Source organism: Tympanuchus pallidicinctus, unplaced genomic scaffold (genome assembly GCF_026119805.1).
Source record: "Tympanuchus pallidicinctus isolate F22 unplaced genomic scaffold, pur_lepc_1.0 scaffold3, whole genome shotgun sequence".
Taxonomy (NCBI): domain Eukaryota; kingdom Metazoa; phylum Chordata; class Aves; order Galliformes; family Phasianidae; genus Tympanuchus; species Tympanuchus pallidicinctus.
Genome location: NW_026294747.1, coordinates 63,539,555 through 63,563,286, shown reverse-complemented (window position 1 = coordinate 63,563,286; position 23,732 = coordinate 63,539,555). Strand labels below are relative to the sequence as shown.

General features: G+C 44.4%; 2 protein-coding genes across 7 annotated transcripts in view; one reads left to right on the top strand and one right to left on the bottom strand.

The window, feature by feature from the left end:
- Nucleotides 1–20,895, top strand: part of PLCD1 (phospholipase C delta 1) — a 48,320-nt gene extending 27,425 nt beyond the window's left edge. For all 3 annotated transcript variants that reach the window (XM_052696748.1, XM_052696747.1, XM_052696749.1), the window contains 12 exons: nt 749–878; nt 4,514–4,742; nt 5,761–5,962; nt 7,036–7,180; nt 8,172–8,321; nt 12,800–12,967; nt 14,427–14,583; nt 14,855–14,971; nt 15,521–15,699; nt 16,178–16,310; nt 19,218–19,367; nt 19,735–20,895. In XM_052696748.1, the coding sequence (XP_052552708.1) occupies nt 749–878; nt 4,514–4,742; nt 5,761–5,962; nt 7,036–7,180; nt 8,172–8,321; nt 12,800–12,967; nt 14,427–14,583; nt 14,855–14,971; nt 15,521–15,699; nt 16,178–16,310; nt 19,218–19,367; nt 19,735–19,826 (1,852 nt within the window). In that variant the 3' untranslated portion in view covers nt 19,827–20,895. The remainder of the gene's footprint in view (nt 1–748; nt 879–4,513; nt 4,743–5,760; nt 5,963–7,035; nt 7,181–8,171; nt 8,322–12,799; nt 12,968–14,426; nt 14,584–14,854; nt 14,972–15,520; nt 15,700–16,177; nt 16,311–19,217; nt 19,368–19,734) is intronic.
- A 1,635-nt stretch (nt 20,896–22,530) lies between these two features.
- Nucleotides 22,531–23,732, bottom strand: part of VILL (villin like) — a 32,371-nt gene continuing 31,169 nt past the window's right edge. For all 4 annotated transcript variants that reach the window (XM_052696744.1, XM_052696745.1, XM_052696746.1 and 1 more), the window contains exon 20: nt 22,531–23,707. In XM_052696744.1, the coding sequence (XP_052552704.1) occupies nt 23,594–23,707 (114 nt within the window). In that variant the 3' untranslated portion in view covers nt 22,531–23,593. The remainder of the gene's footprint in view (nt 23,708–23,732) is intronic.

Sequence of the window (23,732 nt, the reverse complement as noted above, 5' to 3'; positions counted from 1 at the left end):
CATTTTTCCAGGGGACTTAAAAAAAAAACCATGGCAGACCCAGTTCAAATTAACTGGTGTAACACTAAAAAAGCTGATTTCTTATGGTAACTGCTCCAGATCTGTAGATATACTGGAGTGTATATAAATGGAGCTCTTAGAAGCTATTGTCACAGCCACAGTACAATACAGACATAGACACTGTGTGTTTTACAAGGGAAAGCCAAGACTGTAAAGATTGGATTGATTTCATTCACAACAAATTTCTTAAGACATCGAGGTAGAAATACCTGAAAAAATATAGAGGACTATTCACGTTCATTTCAGAGAATCCCTCTTAAGTGTTCAGCGTGATACACTATCAAATTCTTAATGATCAGTTGCCCATACTTGGAGATCTTTTCATTCTCCTTTCTCCCATCTGGAGGATGCACTTTCTGCCACAAAAGAGAAATCGGGCTGTTTTGTGATGTGGCTGTGTCCAGGAACTCATGCAGGTTAAATGGAACTGATCTGGCCTTGGCCAGATGGTTGCAAGCTTTTCCTGGGTCATGATTGCTTGTTCTACAGAGTGCTTTGCTTCTGCCAAAGAATCGCTTTGCCCTTTCAGAGCAGAAGGTGAGATGATGCAAGCTGTTCATGGGAGCATGCTGATTTACAGCAGCAGGGAGAAGTGGTTCAGAATCTTTACAAGAGGTTTGTCTGCTGTGTAGAGGTGTGGTATTTAGACCTCGCTGACCTGGAGAGGTTTCCTTACATCATCCTGCAGTTGGATTCACACCTGCCTGCGGAAAGCTGATAAGAACAAAGACAACAAGATGAGCTTTAAAGAGCTCAAGAACTTCCTGAAAGAAGTGAACATTGAAGTTGATGACTATCATGCCAAGGCAATTTTCCAGGTAACAAGAGCAAGCAGATTAATAGTGGCTGTTGGCTGAGGTCAAGGTCTCCCACTGCTATCAGCATTGGGTGGAGACCTAAGCTAAAGTGAAGATACTGCTAGTATCTTTTCTTGTACCAAGAAAGTACTCTTAGCTTGCAGTGCTCAGCAGTTCCCACCAACAACTGGGTTAGGATAGCACACTGCTTTTGATGAAGCTCTGTTAAGGTGTTCTTTCTTTACTATTGAGACACAGTTTTACCTGGCCTCAGAAAAGGCAGAACACGGACATGGATAATGTGAGAAAAAGGAAAATCCAAAGTGCAAGTGCACTGTAAGTCTCAGGAATTTGGGGAGTTATGCATGCTGTAGCCATGTGTCAATGCCTAAGCCACCCAAATCAGTGTGGTGAAATTACGAACTCTGTACCATCTCAGAGCAGGTGGGTTTCCAGTGAGCTGTGTAAACAATGATAAAGTGTGAATTGGGGATGAAAAACAAAATGATGAAAGATATGTAACATTACACCTTCACTTGGGCCAGCGTGTTTGCTCTGATAGGCAAAGGCATGTTCAATCCACTTGAATGTGCCCTTCTCATTTCTCTAGATCCAGCTATCTGGCTCAGCCTATCAGAAGATAGGGATGAAAATTTCTCTGCTGTTCTTAGTGTCTCTAAACAAGCCTTCCTCCTGAGATGAGAAAAAAACGCCTGGGTAAATTCCAAACTTCTGTCTCTTATCTGAAGCAGGATTTGAATTAATGGTGGGCAGTTTCAGAAATGTTTTTTCCTGATTAGTGGTAAACATGTGGGTGGTTGCAGGTACAGGCTGTATTCTTCCTGCTCCTTCCTGTAAGCAGATAAGGCCGGAGGTTGGCAAGGTCTCACTAGGACCTTTCCCCAAAGGAGGAACAAGTTTCCTAATCCTTGGTTTATGGAGCTGTCTGTCTCTTTGGTAACTCTGCAGGATCCCAGGTTGGATGGGGCCCTGGGCAGCCTGATCTAGTGGCTGGCAACTTTGCCCATGACAGGGAGTTGGAGCTTGCTGATCTTTAAGGTCTCTTCCAACCTAAGCCATCCTATGATATGGAGAAAGGTTCTCAGCAGATCTTGAAGAATTTCACCTTGCAAAATGGCCAAGATATACAGCCCAGTGTGGCTGGCATATTCTATGGTTTGTTCTCTACTTGGGAAGACCATGGAAGAATAGCAAAAAGTCTGGAATTCCTCTGGTTGAGTTAGATATCTCCCACTGCAGGCACTTATGCTGGAAGTAGTCACCAGCACTTAACTTTCCCTTTGCAATTGGCGTTCATCAAACCAATGCTATAGACCAGGGTGTGATTCATCTCACCCTAAATGTGACACCTCATACACATCTTCTAACATGAAAGGTCTGAATCAGATGTGGCAGCAGTTAGAAGGGAGCAGGAGGATTGGAAACTTACCAAAGTTCAATTCTCTTTTTGCTTGAGGACTCCAAGCAGTAACTAAGCCTTCATTCATCCTATCTAAATGTAGGCAGCTAGTCAGAAGTACACTTATTAGACCTGTAATTGGTCTAAGCTTCCTGTATAGCCAGGGGAAAGAGAAGATGTTAATTAACCCTCTGAATTAACCTCCAAAAGGTTAATTCATATCTCTTGTGTGGTGAATTGCCTTTAAGAAGAGTCTGTCTCACTCTATTTGACCACTGAATCCTTAAGCAATTATGTTTTCATTTTACATTTCCCTTAAACTTAGATGGAACACGAGATGTTACAGCATATTAAAATGGTGATCTTTTCTGTCTTAGTGAGTTTTGCTCCATTTAGTCATGGGAAGGAAGGGCAACCAAGAGATTTAAGGGAGAGCTACAGGGCATGTTCTTACATTATTCTTACTTTTTGCCACATAACTGTGTCGACATCTAGATTTTAGACACATCTAAGTGAGACATATGCTATGCAGCCAGAAACTCTGCAAAGCTCCTGTAATTGCTCACTTCATTCCAGTGCGTCTGAAAGCTTCAATAATAGACAAACAGTCTGTTATTATCATCTTGCTTGGAGAACTGCCAAAGCCACTATGGCCATCGCTGGGTTCATTGGAAGGGTTAGGCTGAGATTAGCATGGCGATTAGTTAAACTGAGATGTGCATTTTGCTCATAAAACCTGGGTCAATAGCTCTATCTCTGTGAGAGATCAAAGACCTATAGCAATTAAATTCCTCTGGTTTGACCAGTTGCTGTATTTCAGCTACATCCTAGTATCTGGTAGCAAGTTGTTCATTTCAAGGGTGAAATGAAATGCACAGCAACCTCTTCTGTGTGGTCTGGAGCACATGCTGCATGTCTAGTTCAGATCTGAAGGAGAGAAAATTTTAGGCCAAAAACCAAATAAGGCAACCACGTCCTGCGGGCGCTTCATATGCTGTTGGAGATTTGTCATCCATGGCAAAAGTTTGATTTTTCAGATGTGAGTGAAATGTAAGATGCGAGTGGGCTGTCTTACCAGTGCTGGGGGTCTGTTTGCTTGCTGTAGACACTGGGAGAAAGGGAATCATCATAATTACAAGGCATTAACTGGATGTGGTTTGACTGCTGCAATTTGCTGACAAGAACACTTTGAAGTAATATAACATTCCCTGCCATGATTCCCCTGAGATCAGCTCCTGCTTTCCATTCCAGCTTGTTTTGCTCAGCTATATTTACTGCAGAGGTTTACAAACCAGAGATAACAAAAATAATAGTTGCTCGCCTCTCTACGAGGATTTCTGCTAGGAACAATCAACAAAATTCCTATCAGAATTTGCCACAGGAAAAAGAAAATTCTGATGAAAAATTGGACTTGGGAATATTTATTGCTGGAAAAGGTATTGTCCTGTGTGGAGATGCTAGCTTGCACATCTTAAACTGCTGGTCAGCCACGTTCTTGGCTGTGGTGCCCTGTTAGAGCTGTGACTGAGTAGAGAAGTTAAAACCATTGGGAAGCATGGAGGCATGAGGAATTTGTATTGCAGCTCCTTGAGAAGCTGATACCCAATTTGCAGTTTTGTGGGGGTTTTGCAACTTGTTTTTTTGGAGAAGAATGGGAAATTTCCACAGATAGAAGATCAATTATTTTTTTTTCCATACCTAAACAAGCACATGTTTAGAGGGATTTTCTTTAAAATCAGTTTTGGTACCGTCATCGCAAGCAGTCCTGCTAACTGGCCTCAATTGTCTCATGAGGTTTGGACCCACTAGGATCAAGGGAAAGGTCTTTCCACTTTACCTACCAGATTTTACATCAGATGCATTAGTTGTTTTTGTATAGCGCTGCACCTCTTGAGATCAAGAGGGTTTGTTTCTCTTGACCCTTGATTTTTGCTTGGATTGTGAGGAGCCTTCCTTTTAATGCATGGTTTGCATAGCATGTAGTGCAGTGGAGCTCAGGGCCATTCCTGGTGCTCTTCAACATACTGATAATATGAATAAATAATGATAATAATTGTAACCATTATGTGACTAGTGGCCTTATTAATGAGAACCATTCACCATGCTTCTCATTCACTGGCCAGTAACTGTTTCCAATTATTTTGTGTTCTGCGTTGTGTAGCCCTGGTGCAGATTACGGCTGGCATATGCCAGAAGGAAAGAAGGTTTTCACTCCTTCTCCCCTCTACGTTTACAGCACTGTGACAAGTCCAAAACAGAGGCTCTGGAGGATGATGAGATAGAGGAATTTTACAAGATACTAACAGAGAGAAAGGAAATAGACAAAATCTTCCAGAAGTACTCAGATGCAGAAGGGCTCATGTCCTGCCAGAACCTGGTGAGGTTCCTCTATGAGACACAGCAAGAAGAAGATGCTGTTGTTGCTGCCCCTCCCTTGATTCAGAGATACGAGCCCAGTGAACGAGGTAAGTTGGGAACCCTGCTTGGTTTGGGTTAAAATCTTACTATCTTGATGAACTCTGAATTGCTTTGCTATTGCTTGCTTCTACAGCCCAGTTGTGTTGTTTTGTCTTTGAAACCATTTCTAAACCAGCAGTCTTTTAGGGGAACACCAGCAGCTTGAGAAAAGAAGGGGAAATGAGAACCTGGGAAATATTTACGTTCATATTTGGCTTAGGTACTATGAGCAGCCAGAATAGGGGTTGTCCTAGAGTTGGTTAGAGAGCAGTGGCATTCCTGTAGGAAAAGCTCTGATGGCTTATTCAGGTATCAGTCACCACATACCTTGCAATGTGGCAATGTTTCTGTTCTTTAAAACGGAGAAAGAGAGAAATGTTTTTGTATGTGAGCACATGAAAACCCACAGAGGGATGAGATCTCTGAGTAGGTAGGTAAGGAGGTGAGAACTGTTCAGGAAAGCAATCACGTAACTGTCATTCTGCTCAGAAATTAAGGAATCACTGACTTGGGCATTTTGGAGGACATGTTCAAGAAATCAGTGCAAGGTCATAGGCTCTCTGCACTGTCCTAGTAGAGCTTCAGGAGAGGGATAATGCTTTGCAGATGTTAGATTTGAGGGCTGGATTGAAATCTAGCTCAGTCTCTCAAAACAGGGAGACGTCAGTTATCGTCTGACAATTTCTGTGTTGGTATCAAAGAGACTTGAAGTGCTTAAATGGAGATTTTTGTACCGTAGATCTCTAGAAGCAGGTGACGTAAGTGTTGCGTTCAGCACTTTTTAGGTCTTATCAAGGACAGTAAATGCCAAAAAGTTCTGCTTGTGAAGAGGATTTTAAAATACTTTCAGACAGATGAAGCTATCGCTGTCATCTGAACAGCGTAAATCTCTCTGCTAGCTGAGTGCCTAGGGAGCATGTTTTACTTTGAGACCATCAGGGATCAGCAGGCACCATGGTGAAGATGACACCACAGCTTGTCTGTGTCAAATTTTAAGCATGGGGTTTTTATCTATTCATCTGGCAGCCAAGAAGCGTAACGCCATGACCAAAGATGGTTTCCTGATGTACTTGCTGTCTGACGATGGGAATATATTCAACGCCTCCCACCGTAAAGTTTACCAGGACATGAACCAACCTCTCAGTCACTACTTTGTATCATCCTCACACAATACCTACCTTATGGATGACCAGCTTACAGGCCCTAGCAGCACAGAAGCCTACATCAGGTAATATGTGTGTGTGTGTTTATGTGGGAATGTGTTTAAGTACCTGTGAGATGTTGGTTTGTTTTCTTTATAGAAGACATGAGGTGCTGAAGTCATCTTACAAGACATCTATATTGCTAGATAGAAGAGAGCCAAGAGGCAACCTCTCATCCTCAGACTTGGAAACAGCGACTAAAATAAAATAGTGACTATCTCAAGTCCCAGGCTTAAGGGAGCAGAGAATGAAATCTGGTACAGGTTACTGAAAGTAGCTATTTGAATTCCCCTTACAGTGTTTTAAAATTATGGAATTACCTTTTGTCTTAAAAAGGAAAAATACTGAAAAAAAATCCGTGATTCTTACTGCAGTGATTTAAAGGACTTGTGTTACCTGAAATGTATTGGGAGTTGCACAAAAGAGATCACCTCCAAGGAAGTTAAGTCTTTCATAAAAAACTTTGGTTTGAAAGTAGATGAAAATAGTAGTATGGATATGTGGAAGGAGTTTCAAATGGGAATTCAGTCTGTAGACTCAATTTGGGAAACTGGCCCCCTGCAGTCTCCGCAGATGTAATTAATGACAGCTTGGAGGATTCATCCCTCAGATCTTACCAGATCTTATCAGATCTAGGTGAAGAACACACATCATCCAGGCTTCAAGATCTGGCTTCTGTAGCTGACTTTCTTTCTTCCAGTACATTTCTTCTCTTCACCATCTTTGGGAAAAGACTTGGGACACAAATATGAACGTCCTTTCTCACCTAACACTGTGTCTCCTTCTTCAGATAGCCCTTAGCTTGGGCTTTCAATGACCTCTTTTCTCAGATCCCACCTTGCCTTCCTTGTTCAGCCTTCAGCTCTGTTGCCCCTGAGCTCTCCTGATTCCATCCTTTCTCCATCTGCTTTCCTGTTTTACCAAGCTCTCCTTTCTACCTTGATCCCTGAACTACCCATCAACCTTCCCAGGCAATACCTGTGACTGATTCACTTTCTGCCTTGAACCCTGAACTTCCTATCTGTCTTCCCAGGCAATACCTGTGCCTGATCCTGAGGAGCAGGTTTAAAACCCAACCAGGTCCCTTCTTTGTTTCCAGAGCCCTCACCAAAGGTTGCCGCTGTGTGGAGTTGGACTGCTGGGATGGCCCTAACTCGGAACCTATCATTTATCATGGCTACACTCTCACCTCCAAGATCCTCTTCTGTGATGTCATTAAGGCTATCAAGAACTATGCTTTCAAAGTAAGGATTGGGAATCCTGACACTCGCTAAGATTTCTCCTACTATACTGATAGCAGATCTCTGCTCTCCCAGCAGAGAGCTTAAAATGGAATACTTCACCTTAACTTTTCCATGGGTAGAAGATATGTGCTTCTGTCTAGACATCCAGTTTCTGCTTTCTGAACAGATCCATTCCTGGAAGTTTCTGGTCAGGCAGGGCACAGCCTTGGGATAAGTTTAAGTCTGTGCTAGCACAGTTAGATATTGGACCCCCCTGCAATTAAAATAATGCCCAATTTCTTGAACATATGTGATAGGAAATGCAAGAAAACCCTTGACTTACTTGGCTTTGATGCCTCAAGGTCTGTCCTTACATTGGAGGAACGGTATCTGTGTGTATTGGAGGGACTGATGCAAAGAACTTCTACTCTGCTTTAAAAGGAACAAGCAGGTCAGGATTCTTATGTGGCAGTGCTAAGCTAGCAGCCTTTAAAATCCTTGGGTATACTTTCTGCTATTTTCCTTCAATGGACTTGACTTGAGAACCAATACCAAGTTTTCTTTGGGGCTATAAAGCAGTGACAGTGGCAATGCCTTCAGTACACAAAATATCTAGGGGGCCACAAAGAACCAGATCAGGCCTATGTGTGAATGCAGGAAGGATTCAGATCAGTTAAGGATCTGAGCAAGCCTCCTTTACCAGTCTTCTCCTGACTTAGGAAGGTTCTCTGACAATGGTGCAAGTGGAGAATGGAGGCACGGGGAGCTTCACAAACTGCCCACTGAAAGAATACTGATCCAGCCTGCTGCCTTGTACGTGGGATCATCATTTCTGCAAGGCATCAGCATAGATCTGAGCAGCTAGTGCACAGCTGAATTTGTCCATTTTTTTTTACTCCCTGCTGCTGATGCACTCATTTCCAGAGAAAACAACAATGGAGTTTATATCAACTGCTTTAGGATGGTAAAATTTCAGAGTTCAGTTATGACGGTTGTTACTGTCTTGTCCTAGACTTCACCATACCCTGTCATCATCTCCCTGGAGAACCACTGCAGCCTCGATCAGCAGAAGATCATGGCTCGGCACATGACAACCATTCTGCAGGACATGCTCCTGGTCGCCCCGATTGATGGAAGCAAATCCCAGTTCCCCTCCCCGGAGGTGAGCAAGGCCACTCACTCCTAGCACTTTCTGCCCTCTGAAGGTGGGACAAGAGAGCTCTGTTCTTGCTGGATGCTAACTGGGGAACCAGTGGGAATTACACGTGCCGACACATAGAGCTTACCTAGGGGCAATGGTAGAATAAGAAACAGGAATAGTTGTTAGAAATACCCTGTGCACATCAAACTTCAAAATGAACTGCTTGTTTGTTGTATAAAGACTCAGAGGAGATATCCCTGAGGAACTAAGGACGTTTCTGGTCTATTTACTGAGGCATGGCGGCATCCTTCATCCCAGAAGGAAGGAATGCAAGGGAGCTGAGTCCTGAGGATCTGTCTTGTGTCTGTTCCCACACCTCGAAACTGAATGTGGCCAATTCTCTGAAACAGAGAGAGGTTGCTGTGGAAACCCAGGCTCTGGATGAGAAAGTCATGAGGGCTGAAAGGACAATGTAATTATTTGTCCCTTGAAACCCGAGGGGAAAAGCAGCACAAGTGACCTAAAACTGGGTCAAGTGTGAGATATCCTTCCACTGAGAACGGCCTGGGCTGGCATGGCGGTTTGGAAGGGCTTATGGAAGACAGGGGAAGGTGGGAGGTTACCTGGAGGACAGGTTCCACTGTGATTCCTAAGAATTATGGAAGCCGTGAGGCGGTGAGCTGAGCTTGGACCCTGCAGGTAGGAGATACACAGTCCTCATAGTGTACCACTGCAAGAATATCTGGTAATTAGGAGAAAAAAAAGAAAAAAGGAAAAAAAAAAAAAAAAAAAAAGGAAATGGAATCTTCGTATTAAAAATAATAATAATAATAATAATTGTTTCCAAAAAAAGAAGCCAAAACGTTCATCTGTTTCCACCCTTTGTGTCTGTGTTTTCTTTCTTTCTTCCCTCCTGAGCACTTTTCAGAACCAGACCGTTGTGTGAGTAGCTGCTGTTCCCTTTATATCGCATTTCGTTGCTAAAGTAATCATTGCCAAGAGTTGGAGAAGGGCTAGCCAGGGCTGGAAGGAGTTTGTGGGTAGGATAAAACTGACAGCAGGGGAGGAAAGGGGGGGGAAATGAGCCACCCCAAATATCTTGGGCTTGGTTGAACTCAATGATCTTGAAGGTCTTTTCCAACCTGAGCAATTCTATGATTCTATCCATCTTCTCTGCATTTTCTCCCTCTCTCTTTTCCTCATTTCCTTTTCTGACTTTCCCCTTTCTTGGGAATGTTGTGCCTCACTTGATTCAGTGCCTGGCGCAGAAGGAAGCTGATCCGGGTTGGTCCCTCGGCACTAGTGCAATAAATTGGGATGAATCATAATTTTTAATGCTGCTGCTTCAGCGAGACCTTTGCACTGGCACGGACAAGTGGCCTCCATTTCAGAAGTGACTCTTCCCCGGTGAGGTTACACCCAGCATGGAGGCAGGTCTCTGCAGGCTCTTAACTGAGTTGGAAAATCAGCGTTTTCGGTGTTATGTGCTGGCTTGTTATTTATCCTCAGTGTAGGATGGGGAAAGCTGCTGACAGCTTTTCAAAAACACCGCCTTGTGACCAGGGGGTGATATAAAGAAAAGTGAAACACCAAGGAAGGAAATGTGTGATTTGTGCGTAAGGGGATGACCCCAGCTTCCCAGAGATGTTTTTTGCCCATTCCTGTGCTTGTCTGACCTCCTGCTCTGCTTGCCCAGGTGGACACGTGGCCCTCGCTGGAACAGAAAAGCCCAGATCTACCTTTACTGAATGGATTTGGGATGATCTGCTCCAGTGGAGGGACTGATCCATTTAGCTTAAAGGGAGACAAAATACCAATGTAGTAACACATATCCTTTCTCTTCTATTACTTTTCCTCTGTTTTCCTGCCATGTGAACTAGAACAGTGTGTTTGTGGAAAACACATTGAAGCCGTAGCACTAAGAACAAAAAAACAGCAGAAACCCCTTAGATTTTTCCACTTCCTTGTGAAGCTGGCATGGGGAAGCCAGAGAAAGTGTAATATATTTTTTCTTAGAAAAAAATACAGGATTCACCACTGGGAGGAGATCTGAAAGGCTGTAAATAAAAGCAGGCAGAGCAGAATAAGTTAGCAGGGCAACGTCAGTAATTAAAGGAAGATAACACAGTTTGTACTCACACTACCAGTGCACAGTACAACCCTGGGCAAGCATCTCATTCATCAGGTTCCATTTAGGAATGGAGTCTTGGGCTACGAAAAGTGCCCAAATACTTCTGTCAAGCTTCTCTCTTTAGGTCCTGATCATGAATTAGAGGCGTATAGGATAGAAAGCCAAAAGCCACAAAAAAGTTCCAGGAAAGCTTCAGGTCAGTGCCAGGGCTGTAGGGAAGAGGTGCTCCAATCTTTGCTGCTGATTGCTTACTGCAGGCCTTTCTGCTTAATTCCTGATCTGCACAGGGTTCTGCTGGTGTTCTTTCCCCCTGTCTGTGCATATCAACTAGAAATGATGCAAAAACCCATCCTTATGATGAGACTAAACTAGATGCTGAATGTTAATTCAGCATACCAGGCATATTCCAGACCCCTCCAGCTTTTTGGTGTTGGACACCCTTCACCATGGGAATGGTTTTGGGCTGAATTTATTAGCCTTACTGGGTGACCCTTTGGACCATGAGCACCCCAGTGCAGTGACTGGGGCACTGCAATCCCACAAACAACATCTGTCCCATGGATTGCACCCATTGCTGTGCCCAGTGCCCCATTCAACATCACCTTGAGCCATGCAGTTCAGCGAGCACATCCAGGATAGCAGCAGCAAGGCAAGGCTCAGCACAACTGACCTGAGATTTCTCCCTGGGTAACGTGTTTCTTTTTTTTTTTTTGAGACTCTTTTCATCCTTTGATGCTGCTCGTTGTAAAAACCTGCAGTATCTCAGCTCAGCTGCCTGACAGACATCTGCAAATGGAGCAGTGCTTTGAGTTGGTGCATCAGGTCTGCACATCTCCTCCTGAAAGTGAACGTGTTAATCCTCACAGCTTCTCTGACATCTATAGGTATCTTCATCCTGAGAGCACAATGCAGTGTGGCAGTTAGCCTTTGTGTATCCGTGTACTTGAGCACATCACTTTGGCCTGCTTATAAACTAGTTAATATGATCAGGGCAGTTGGAGGTGTAGTCCACCTCCTCCCAGACAGTTGTCTGATCACACCCTAGGGGTGTTAGTTTTCTCTGTTGACTCTAAAGGAGGTGTTGAAGGCACAGAAAGTTTGTTGAGGTGGCTCCTGTTAATATGCCAACACCAACCTGAGTTAAACATTGGAAATCAAACCTAGTAATGGCTGTCAGGTCAGTAAGAGTCAAGAAGCTTTCAGGTAAAATAAATGCATGTGTGCAAACCTTTTGAACTACTCTTCTTGTTATGGCTTTGCTCCTGATAAAATGAACGGTGCTTTCATTTAAGACAGGTGCCCTGTCCCAGATCACAGACTCCAAAGGGACCAAAGCCATGTATCAGAATCATTGCAAAAACAGAGATGAGCTTGCTTTGATGTGCAGCAGAAAAGGTGAGAAAGCAGTGGAGCTGCACTTCTGGAAATCTGAGGCAATATGGTTTACAAGAGTGCATAAGGAAGTAGAAGAGTTGCATCAGTTCCACTGTGCTATGTATTCTCAGTGCACTCCAGCATGCTTGTAGCCTTTCCTTCTTTCTTAGTTGTGTTCCTCTTTGGGCTTGCCACAGGCGACTGGAATAGATTTATGGTCTACTTGTTAAGTATTTATTGAGCATTTCAGCTAATACTTCTTCCTAAGACAAGGAATCTACTCAACAGAGCTGAACTGATGAGCTTAATGTCCTTCCCCTCAGGCTAGAAATACTTAATATCACATGAAGGGGAACAAATTCAGATGGAGCAAATGCATGTATGTATGTATCTGCGTCAGCTTATTTAAAACCTTGGTAAAGTAGATAAGCACCCAAATTTTGGACTTTGCTTCTCAATATCCACAGCACACTCCTCCCAGCTGCCTTTGTCCAGCTTTTGAGTGACAGAGTAATTTCCTTGGAGTAAACAGATCATTTGTGGTAGCTGAAGAAAAATGTTCTTGGCTACTGCCTCATGTGCCAGAGTCAAATTTCAGCTCAAATCAAGTTTCATCCACAGCTTAGCCAGTCAGTGAGGAGCTGGGCTGGTCTCCACAGAGACACTATCAATTTGCTTGCACCCACAAGAGGGGAATAGTGTTACTTTAAAAAAGATTTTTGGTTTTGCACGGTCCTGTCATTTGAGAGCAGAGGGGTTTGTTGCTTTTGGTGGAAGAGGCAGATATAGGATGTTGCTGAAAGAAGAGAGGACACATTATACAGAGTTATATTGGCTAAATCTGAGGTTGTGTTTTTCTGGTATAAGCAGCACCCTCCAGAGCCAGCAGTACCAAACACATCCATGTGGCAACAGATCTCCCACTGGCTTCACTGAAAGGAGCAAGCCCAGGGGACAAACTGCTAATCACCTTTGCCTGCTTTTCCTTGTGCAGCAACTGAAAGGGAAGATCCTTGTGAAAGGCAAGAAGCTGAGCAGACAGGAAGACCCCACTGGGACAAATGGGAACAACAACCTGGAGGCTGAGGATGTCTCTGATGAAGATGAAGCAGCTGAAATGGAAGATGAATCTGTGAAGACAGAGGTGCAGCAGAAAGGGAAGGTAAGTAAAAGAAGTGGCTGAATCCCTAAAAGGGTTAGACCTGCAGAGGCAGGAGAGCTATGAGATAAAGTAGATCTTTGCCTACTGCTGAAGACTTGGAAATCCTGCATCAGGAAGTCTAATCTTGTTAGCAATCCCATGTCTCATGCTGGCAGACCACTTTCTAGATGGGCTTTGTGACGTGACTTGGAAAAAAAAATAGCAATTGAAATACAATTCTAATATGCTCTCAGCTAAGCACAAGCATGGAGGTCTTGCAAGGCCATCCGACTATGCTGGTTTTCTTCCCTCTCTAAAAAGAAGCTGAAGGACCCAGCAGCTGGGAGAGCCGTTTAGCATAGTGTCAGGTGTCGGAATGGGCTGCCCAGGAGGTGGTGAAGTCACCATCCCTGGAGGTGTTCAGGAAATGTTTGCATGTTGTACAGAGAGACGTGGTTTAGTGGGAAATATTGGTGACAGGTGAACGGTTGGACCGGATGATCTTAGAGGTCTTTTCCAACCTGGGTAATTCCATGATGCTGTGGTTTATGGATGCAGTGGATGAGTACGTGTTCAATCTACTTCCATCTGACTTCCAGATATCTGTTTCTCATGAGTCCATCATCACCTTGTTAGTTACTGGGGGCTGATGGTTTTCTGGTAACATTTTGGGACGTGCCTACGCCCTCGCTGGCCATTTTTTGATGACCTTGTGCAGCAGAAAGAACTATGGGAAGAGGTATCAGTTTACCAATGGGGTGACTGTTTTGGGAGGAAGAAGGTTTACCACCACATCAGTATTTTGCTCCCTATTGTGAGGGCATTCATTTTTTTTCAGACTGCAGGTCAGTGTGAAGGCCATATTCCTTATGGATCAGGTTCATAGATGACATAATTTAATTCAGTCCCACCGATGACAAAATTCATTGATACTGCCTTGGAATCTAGTCTGATATATGCTTTCCTTTGCTGTTTGTTTACTGTTTGAGGGTTTTATTTCTTTTTCTAATCCATAGTCAACAGCATGTATAATTTTGAAGACTGCAATTTTGTTTTCTTGCATTTGGTGGGAGCTGATGATACTTGTGATCAAGGCTGTGGAGTGGTTGGCACCAAAGCATTGTGAGAACTTCCTAGTTCAAGATAAAAAGAAAAAGCCAAAGGTCTGAGGCACAAGGAAGGCTCATTCAGGAAGTCAGTGATATCTGTGGACAGGCCAGTGGCTGGTGAAATGTGCCCATAATGTTGCCTGTGTAGGTAACAGCAGAGTTGTTATTCTGCATGATGGTCTGAGAGGAGGGATTAGCCCTCTGTGTGCAGGGTACGGGACACAGCAAGGGCAGTCTGCCTCTTTACCACCCTGTATCTGCATGGGGTTGCCATTGGGTGCTGATGGTGGGTATCCTTTCCATCTGTGATTGATGATACAGAGCAGACCTAGGGTTTGTAGAGAAAACACAATTCTTCCTTCTTTTTTTAGAGTGACACCCTCAAGCTGGCCAAAGAGCTGTCAGACACAGTTGTCTACTGCAAGAGTGTTCATTTCAATGGCTTTGAAGACCCCAGCCACCCTCGAGCTTTCCATGAGATGTCATCATTCACAGAGAGCAAAGCTCTGAAACTAGCTCAGGAGTCTGGTATGTATGTTGTGCCTTGGCAAAAGGCCATCCTATGTCCCAGTCCTCCATAAAGTGACAGCTAGTGGTGATTAAACATGAAGCACCCCAAAGCATAGGTCACAGGCTGTTAACAGGAAGGGTATTTTCTGCAGGCAGTTTGCACTCAGCCAGACTAGACAGAGAAGCACTATATACAGCAGTATCAAGAAAAAGTAGTCCCCATCACTGGAAAGAATTTTCTTCTTATTATTATTATTATTGTTATTATTATTGTTATTATTTTCTGTAGGAAACAGTTTTATTCTTCATAACATCAGGCACCTGAGCCGAATATACCCTGCAGGCTGGAGGACAGATTCTTCCAACTACAATCCTGTTGACTTGTGGAACGTCGGCTGCCAGATTGGTGGGTGCAACAGGGAGCTTGGAGAGGGTTAAGCTGGCCGTGTTACTCATGACTTGGCCACAGTGGGGCTTTGGCTGAGGTAGATGTTCAATTCCAGGCCAATTACAGGCAGAGAGGCTCAGTGACCACTGGAAGAGATGAGTTCTTGCAACTGCTAAGAGAACTTTTCCTGCACTTTAAGTAGGCAGAGAAACAACCTGAGAAGGATTTGTGGCTTTACTTTAATTAATGGGTTTATCTAGAGGATTGTTGTTCAATCAGATGACAAAAAATTCAATGCAGGACATCTTTTGACCAATTTTTCAACTCTCCTGCAGTAGGCAAGAGGATGACTGAGATGGCCATAATGGCTTCTCCTGCTTCTAATGTCTCTGACTGGAAGAAATCCTCAGGGCAAGCAGACTGTGAGGGGCCGAGCTTATCAGTGCTCTATGAAGCATGGAAAAGTCAATGTTTATGTCCATGAAGTGCAATTTCATGTGCATAGAGTTCGTAGAAAAAGACTCCTATTGATTTATCTGAAAGTGACTGAGCTTATTTATGTTGCAGTTGCCCTAAATTTCCAGACAGGAGGCACAGAAATGGATGTCTACCAGGGCCGGTTCCAGGACAATGGGTTTTCTGGGTATGTCTTAAAGCCAGAATTCCTCCGGGATGAGCAAACCAAATTCAATCCAAAATCCATCACAGAAGGAACATGGGGGACAAAGAAGAAGCTTCTACTTAAAGTAAGAATAGAAGTCAGAAAATCTTCTCAGTAGTATGCATTTTGGGGGTTGTAGGTTGTACCTTTTCCTTTTTCTGGTCCCACATGGACAATGTTATCCTAACTACTCATTTTCCACTGCGTGTATTTTTCTCAGTCCTGCATGGACTTTCATTTTCCAAGCATATGTGTAATGTTTGGCATCAAGAGAGGTAACTGACAGCATTTACTACAGATGAACGTACAGTCATGTTAGACACGTCAACATTCACCATTGTTGTTTCCATGTATCACCCAATCATGCTGGGGAGAGATAGAGAAGTTGCCTTTTTGACTGACAACCTTTCATTAGATGCTTTAGATCATTAAAGCTTCCTCTGAAGAGTGTCACAATGCTGGCTCTGAAAGACCAGCACCACCAGGTCCTGTAGTCCTGGAGAAAGAGAGGGAACCAGTCTCTCTTTCCTGCATCCTGATCTTTTGCTCTGTTTCCTCCACAGATCATCTCTGGTCAGCAGCTGCCCAAAGTAAACAAGAGCAAAAACTCAATCGTTGATCCCAGGGTAACAATTGAGATCCATGGAGTCCAGCAGGATAACAACAAGAAGCAGACCAAAGTCGTTGAAAATAATGGTAAGGGGTTTTCTTCCATGCTGTGATGCCCTGGGGCTGTAACCCTTTGGTTTCATACAGCAGCATCTTCCTCATCAAGATCTGCTGCCCTGTGGCCTGCCCAGATACACACAGTTTTAATCACACAAAGCAAATACACTAGGTGATGATGGCCTGCTTCAGTACAGGGGCCCTAGCTGTACAGCAGATTGATGTCCATATGGGGCATTTGTTTCAGGGGTTATTCTATCTCTTTTATTTACGGGTTGTTTGGAGACAGAAATTGCCTTCAAAACAGCATCATCCAGCTGAGTTGTTTTGAGATTGGCTGCCAGATCTGCAGAGCTAGAGATTTGAAAGTGCTCTTTACCTCCACGCAGTTGGATCTGACCTGGGACACACAGGGTCCCTTCAAGATCTTTCCAGAAAGGACTGTGTGTGACTGATTTTATTCTGAAAGAGCTACAAACTCACAAGAGTGTGGTGGCAAGAGACTGTAGAATTGTCCATTCTAAATCCTGCTCAGAGAAGGACCAACCTGTAAGTTAACTCAATTTGCTCAACGTGTTACCCAGATGAGTTCAGAGTATCTCAAAGGATGGCGTTTGCTCACACTCTCTGGGCAAGTGATCCAGTCTTTGACTTAGGATAAAATAAGATCTATACTTAATCAGAAATTCACTTGTTGCCATTTGTGCCTGTTAATATCATGCTTTTGCTGTGCATGTGTAAAAAGAGTCTGGGTCCATCTTCTCTGTAAGGGGAAAGTGGGAGATGGTGATAATAACTCTTAGCCTTCTCCAGGCTGAACAGCTTGAGCTCTCTCAGCTTCTTCTCGTACGTAATGTAGTCTGTGCAAAAGCAGAACATTTCCTGTAGCTCAGAGCCTTCCCACAAGGCATGGACACTGCATCTGCATCAGAGGATCCCCAGTACTAAATTAATGCATTTCACAGCAAAGTAGCAGATGAGGGAAGAAGGCTGTAAGTCTGCTGATCCAAAGAGCCAGGATCCTTCTTCACAGTCACACTGATATTTCACATCCTGTGAACCACATTTCTTAGTGGTCAAACATGGCCATGGCTTTCCTCCATGCCGTGAAAGTCAGAATACTGTGGCCTTCAGCAACAGTAGAGGGCAAGTTCAGTTTTCTCTTCTGTGAGAATAACCCAGGTAAGAGGAATCTGAGAAATCAGAAACGTGTACACAGACATGGCTTTTGTGCATGGAATAAGAGCCAAGAACTAGAAAAGCAGTGGATATTTTCCTCCCTGCTAACATTGTTTCCCTTTTCCTCCTTTCCTGTTTGACTAAGTCTGGCCCAGTTCCGAAAGCTCATGGTCATTTCCTTTGCCTACAACCATTTCTATGTCTCAACTGAAGGCTGTGTAAGGAACATTTTAGAGAGACCAGGCCTATTCCTGAGGGTTGCTCAAGTCACTTGGCCCCACTGTCAGCCTGTGACTGGCAGGAGGGATACTGGAAGGATTCTGGAGGGAGAGTTACCCAGTGAAAAGTAAGATAGCAGTGTTGGAAAGGACCAGCGGCAGAGGTGAGTTCACTTTTCCAAATGGGCTGAAGTCTTGACTGTGACCATGCTTCAGCAGCTCACCTGATTTGATGGTGCTGGGGCTGAAGCAATGGGCTGTGGATGCAGGTTAAGCCCCAGTTGTGCAGGCATGGAGCTCCAAAGGGGGTGAGAACTGCAGGCTCAGCAGTTCTTGGCTCTGAGATGGGTTCTATGGCTCTGAGATGGGCTGAAAATCCCCTACAGATACCAGCACAATTAAATCCCCTGTCCTAAGGCTAATGACTTCCCTTTCAGTTTTGTGATTTCTTCTCCCATGGGATCAGTCACTCTTTTTTTTTTCGAGGATCAGTGGGATCAGGAGCACATGTATTTTATCTGAGCAGCCCATTGAATTTAATCCCATGAAAGTCCAAATAAAATGCGGCAATCCAGCACAGGTATTTTGGTATGGCACTATTCACAGACCCACCTGGAACCTTCAGGGCCAGCTGAAGGATCTCTGCCTCCTGTTGCATCACCCACAAACCCTCCATGACCAGCAGGTTTCAGTTGATGTTTTGTTGTCCTTGAGCTTCTGCTGTGCACAGGCTGTGCTGATGGCAGTGGAGTTTCAAACAGAATGTCCTTTTCTCCTGTTTGCTTCTGGGGGGTGCTTTGTTGAAACTGCAGGGAGTACCACAATGACCAGAGGGAAAGCACTGCGTTTTCTTGTTGTCTCTCATCTGACATGATGATCATGGCTTTGTTTTCTTCGTGAGTCTGGATCAGAAGCTCCTTACCGATGACAGAGGTGGCACTAGTCTGGCTGTCTCAGAAATTGCCATTATGCAAGGTGGAATAAACCATTTTGTCCCTAGTCATAATGATGCTTTTTATAATCAGGCACTCCTCACTGCAAACAGGGAAACTGAGGCACTGAATTATGATGGACGGGTGCTCCTTGAGCACTCAGTGAGGCATAAAACCTCAGAAAGCTGTCGTAACACAAAGGCATAGTTCTCATCTCTGCTCCCTCTTGGTGGTCCATTGGATGGTCCATTGTGGAGCCAGGAGTTGGAGTCAGTAATCCTTATGGGTTCCTTCCAGCTTAGGGTGTTCTATTATTCTGTGATTAGTCTGGGGCAGTAAAATGTTTCTGCTGGTCTAATGGCAAACTGAGATGCATGTATCAGTCAGTGAGAGCCTTTGGAGCAAAGCTGAGTTCAGCCCCCTTCTGTCTTGTGCAGATGCAGTTCTGAGGTCGACAGCGATCAGCCTAAGCTGAAGGATTTATTAATACCAGGTGTATTCATAAATACTGGGAGCAACATTCTCAGCACTTCCTGCTTGTAAACATCTCTTACCTCCCTCTTTGTTTGTGAGCAGCTCTAACCTCCTTCCTTGTCTATGTTGTTCAGGCTTCAACCCAAATTGGGACGAAGAGTTTACATTTGACATAGAGATCCCTGCGCTTGCCCTGGTCCGATTTGTGGTAGAAGACTTTGACATGTCAACCAAGAACGACTTCATTGGGCAGTATACTGTTCCCTTCACCAGTCTGAAGCAAGGTAAGGCCCTGCTCATCATTATGTACACCCAACGACTGCTTTGGGATCTTGAGCCTCCTACATAGGAGGTCCAGAGCTCACCACACCTTGGGTTAGGACTTGTCCTTGCTTTGTGTTCTGAGCAAGATGACAGATGACTTATTAAGCAGCTGCTCAGGGCAAGGGAGCCCATTGTCACCGGTGGCCTTGGGTGTGTTATGTTACCAGTGCCCAAAGCCATGCCTCTCTGACCTACCTATTGTGTGGGGCACAGGCAATAAAGAGCTGTCAGGGACAGGGAATTGTCACTGCAGGGTCTTGGTAAATGCTAGGAAATGTCTTTCTGACAGGACTAAAGGCCACTCTCCATCTGTGTCCCTTTTTTCAGGTTACCGCCATATTCACCTTCTGACCAAGAACGGAGACCCCTACTCCTCCTCCACCCTCTTTGTGTATGTCAACATCCAGGACTGTGATTAGCAGCTCAGCTCTTTCAGGGTGCGTTGAACAATCTTACAGACCTACAAGGAACTCAGCTCATGTCATCTGCCACTGTCAGGGTCCCATCAAACCCACAGTGCCTTCTCCAGAGCAGCACACGGTGCCCATGGGGTCCTGATGTAAAATAGCTATCGACCCCCTCCCTCCTGCGAGTTGGAAACATCCTAATGCTGCTGTTGAGATTAATCCTTTTGTACATGTCCAACCAATCCAGCTGTGTTTTTGAGTTCACTTTATGTAGTGTGGTTTTTAATTCTGCTTTTAGAAAGAGGATAGAAACTCCTTTTTAGCAAATCCTGGTTTGGGTTCGGTCACGCATCTGGACAAAATACCTAACATCTATGCAAGAAAACCCCACTTTGACACTGAAATCAGGAGCCAGACACCAGGTGACTTCTTGCAACTTCAGCTGTCAGCCATCCTTTACCATATGAAGTCTTAAAGGAGGACGCAATTCTCCTCTTATCTGTTACAGATTAAAACAAGAAAGCTGCACTACAAAGGGCCGTGTTATATAACTTGACTTTCTTTTTGTATTATAATAAAAAATACATGAATAGTGCTCTGCCTGTGTGCCTGGCTTCCAGCCAGTTCGCTTTGCATTCAGAGCCTGGCTCTTATTCTGTGAAGGAGAACAAAACTGCCGAACAGCAGATTTCCCTCTATCCCAAAATGAAGCCCACTCACAGGGACCTCAGAGATGAGAGTGGAAATAAATACACTGAACTGACAGTAGGGCTATTTTGTTTTGTTTTGTTTTTATAGGAAAATCTCTTTTTTAACCCAGAGTAAGCAGTGGTAGAGAGAGTTTTAAATGTTAGCTTGATCCCATTGCACTGCAGAAGTAACCCAGCACAAGCAGACAAAAGCGTTTTGAACAACAACCCAGTATTTATGGCAAAAGGTGTTTTTTTGTTTCTTTGTTATTTTCTAGCACAACAGTGGAGTTAAGTGAATATTGTTGAAATAAAATAATATATATTTTGAAGCTCCAATGATGTTACAAACACTGTGTTAGACTATTAAAAAAGTATCTGGAAAAGTCCAATTACTTGTCACTGTTTGCCTCTTTGGTTTACCCGAATGCAACATGCACAAACTTAGAGACAAACCCACTACATTTCTTTTGTCAGTCTTCTTGGGGTTTTGTATGGCTGGGGTTGGAGTGAGTGGGCTGCTACCAAAATGGTTCATTGCCTTTTAAGCAAATTCCAATCCACATCTTTTTTGAGTCTATAATAGTGTGGATTTAGAGATCTTTTAGCCCACTGCAAAACAGGGCTTCCTTCAGTCCAACCTGGAGTTTGTTATGCTGTAATTGTTGGACAAACTGATTTTTCCTCCTCACTATAATAATCTTGTGATGTTGTAAACCATTGCCAGATTAAATGTGAATTATATCCACACCCAAAAGGCTGAAATGGAATTTACTGCCAGTGACTGAAAGAGTTTGTGAGCAGCATAGGCCTCTAAGGCAGATCTGGGAGTCCTACAGTGATATAGGATCTGAGGGCAAGGGCTGGGAGGAGCAGCTGAGGTCCTTGGGGGTCCCTTCCAACTTAGGATATTCTGTGTTTCTGGTAAACATTATGGTAGCAGGAACCAAAGCAGAATGGAACAAACTGGCCTCATCTCCTTCATCTGGCTGGATTCCTGCTGCTCTCCATTCAATTATGTGATGCTCATTAGGATCGTAGGCAAGGCGATAGGTGGAATTGCTGCATTTTATCACAGAATCATAGTGTAAAGATCATAGAGCTCCAACTCCTCTGCTGTGGGCAGGTTGCCCCCTACCAGTTCAGGCTTCCCAGGGTCCCATCCAGCCTGAGCATCTCCAGGGATGGGGCACCCGCAGCTCTCTGGGCTCATTATGAAGCAGCACATGCAATTAATTAATATGGGAGCTGGCAGCAGCACATCACAGCAGGGTGCTATAAATATTGTACATAAATTGCTGCTTCCAGCTGTGCTGATAGTGGTTGGAGCAGAGAAAAGGTGCAGCGGTTGTATCAATCGTGAGCACAGTGGGAGCGATCACACAGGTGATGTGGGCCACTTGTGTCTCTGCTTGGCTCCTACCTGCATGTAAGGGGTGTTTGGGCTGGACCCTTGAGCAGAAATGGGCCAAGTTGCTGGCTGGATCATGGAAGTAATGATGGTAATTGCAGCTGATGTAAGGTAACTGCCAATTCTCAAACACAAAGATCTGTCCAGAATATCCCACCAACTGGAGGTCCCTGCCTCCAGCCTGACCCAACGGTGACTCTTCAGCATTGCAGTGCGGTCCTGGGTGCTGCATGAGAGCTCTCTGCTCCTTGACCACCAGCTGTCAGCAGCTCCTCATCTCCCATATGGTGTAGGGCCTTCAGGACCGGAGCCCACGTGCTGGGGAGGCATGATTAGCACATGACTGGTGAGGCACTGGCACACTGCCTAGAGAAGTCATGGATGCCACATCTTTGGAGATACCTAAGGGGCTCTGAGCACCTGATGGAGCTGTGGGTGTCATCTCTCTTCATTGCAGGGGAATTGGAGCAGATGGCCTTTAAGGCCTTTGATGATTGTGATGTTTGTTCTTTTCTCCTAAAAATTGTTTTAAATTCCATGAAAGAAATAGCAATGGCTCTGCAGTGCTTTTCTCTACCACCATCCAATTCCACACACTGATGAAGGACATCTCCAATGGTGCTGTTGGCTGTTTATTTGGAATCATCAATCAGGCTGGAAATGGAGTAAAGCTTTAAAATCACATCTTATGTTTTTTTTAAAACATAGGTTTTTCCTCCTTTCTTATACAGTTGCATCCCTTCATCCCTCTTACTCACATTTCCTTCTCCACTCTGATTGAGCTCAATGTGGAACCAACATCCTCAGCCCACGGACATCACAGGGATGGAGCTCTCCACTGGGACATGCTCTGCTCATCATCCTCCAAACCCTCCTGGCTTCATCAAGGCTCTGCTCTGCAGGCAGGTGCACTCATGCTTACCCACATCCAGTCATGCTCAGCAGGGCCAGGTGAGATTGGAGATGCAAAGTCTTGTTGGGCAGTCAAAATCAAAAGCTGCATCTAGCCCCAAGTCTCATCATCTTTTTGAAATAGAACAGCTAATAAATACACTCTACATATGTATGAGCATCTTCCCCTCCTCCCCCCCAACCCTGGTTCTTAGCTGTTTTACCTGCATTAGGCTGTGCATGTTAAGCTACAATAGATTCTCATTGGAACCTTGGTGAGAAGGTTCTTAGCTGGCCAGTTGCACTCCATGGGATACACCAGCACACTTCTGGCCACTCCATTCCCTTCCCCTGACTCCAAGGCACTCCGTCCATCCCCCCAGGGCTTTCCCCTTCTCACCCCATCCAGAATTCACGTAACAGCTGCAAGTTGCCACTGTCTTACCTAAATCTTAACTTTTACAAATGGAGGAGGATTGCAGTCTTGCAGATGTGGCAAACTGCAAAAGGGTGAGGAAAGAAGAGGCTACAATGCAGTTTTGACCACTTGTCTTCACAGCTATCAGAAATAAAGTGTCCAAAAGAAGCAAAAACTTAATGCAAAGCCATTCCTGCAAAATATTTTGCCATTCCCTGAATATAGGGTGCTGGAATAACTGCATTGGAGCTTGGCCTGATTGAGATGTTGGGTTGTGTTTGTTGAGCCAATGTCTGTGCTTCTTCCCTGAATCTCCTAAGAGAGAAGGGTTGGTCCCAAAGTCGTTGGATTCTGGGTGGCCCCTGCGGTCTCAGAAGAGTCCACACTGCTTCTTCTCATTCTGCTGTTTCCATTTGGGCATCTGGTAGAACTCGTGTTTGGACTTCCCAAAGATCTCGTAGAAATCAGCATCAGATAGATAGTACTGCAGCAGGAAGAGAGAGCAAGGG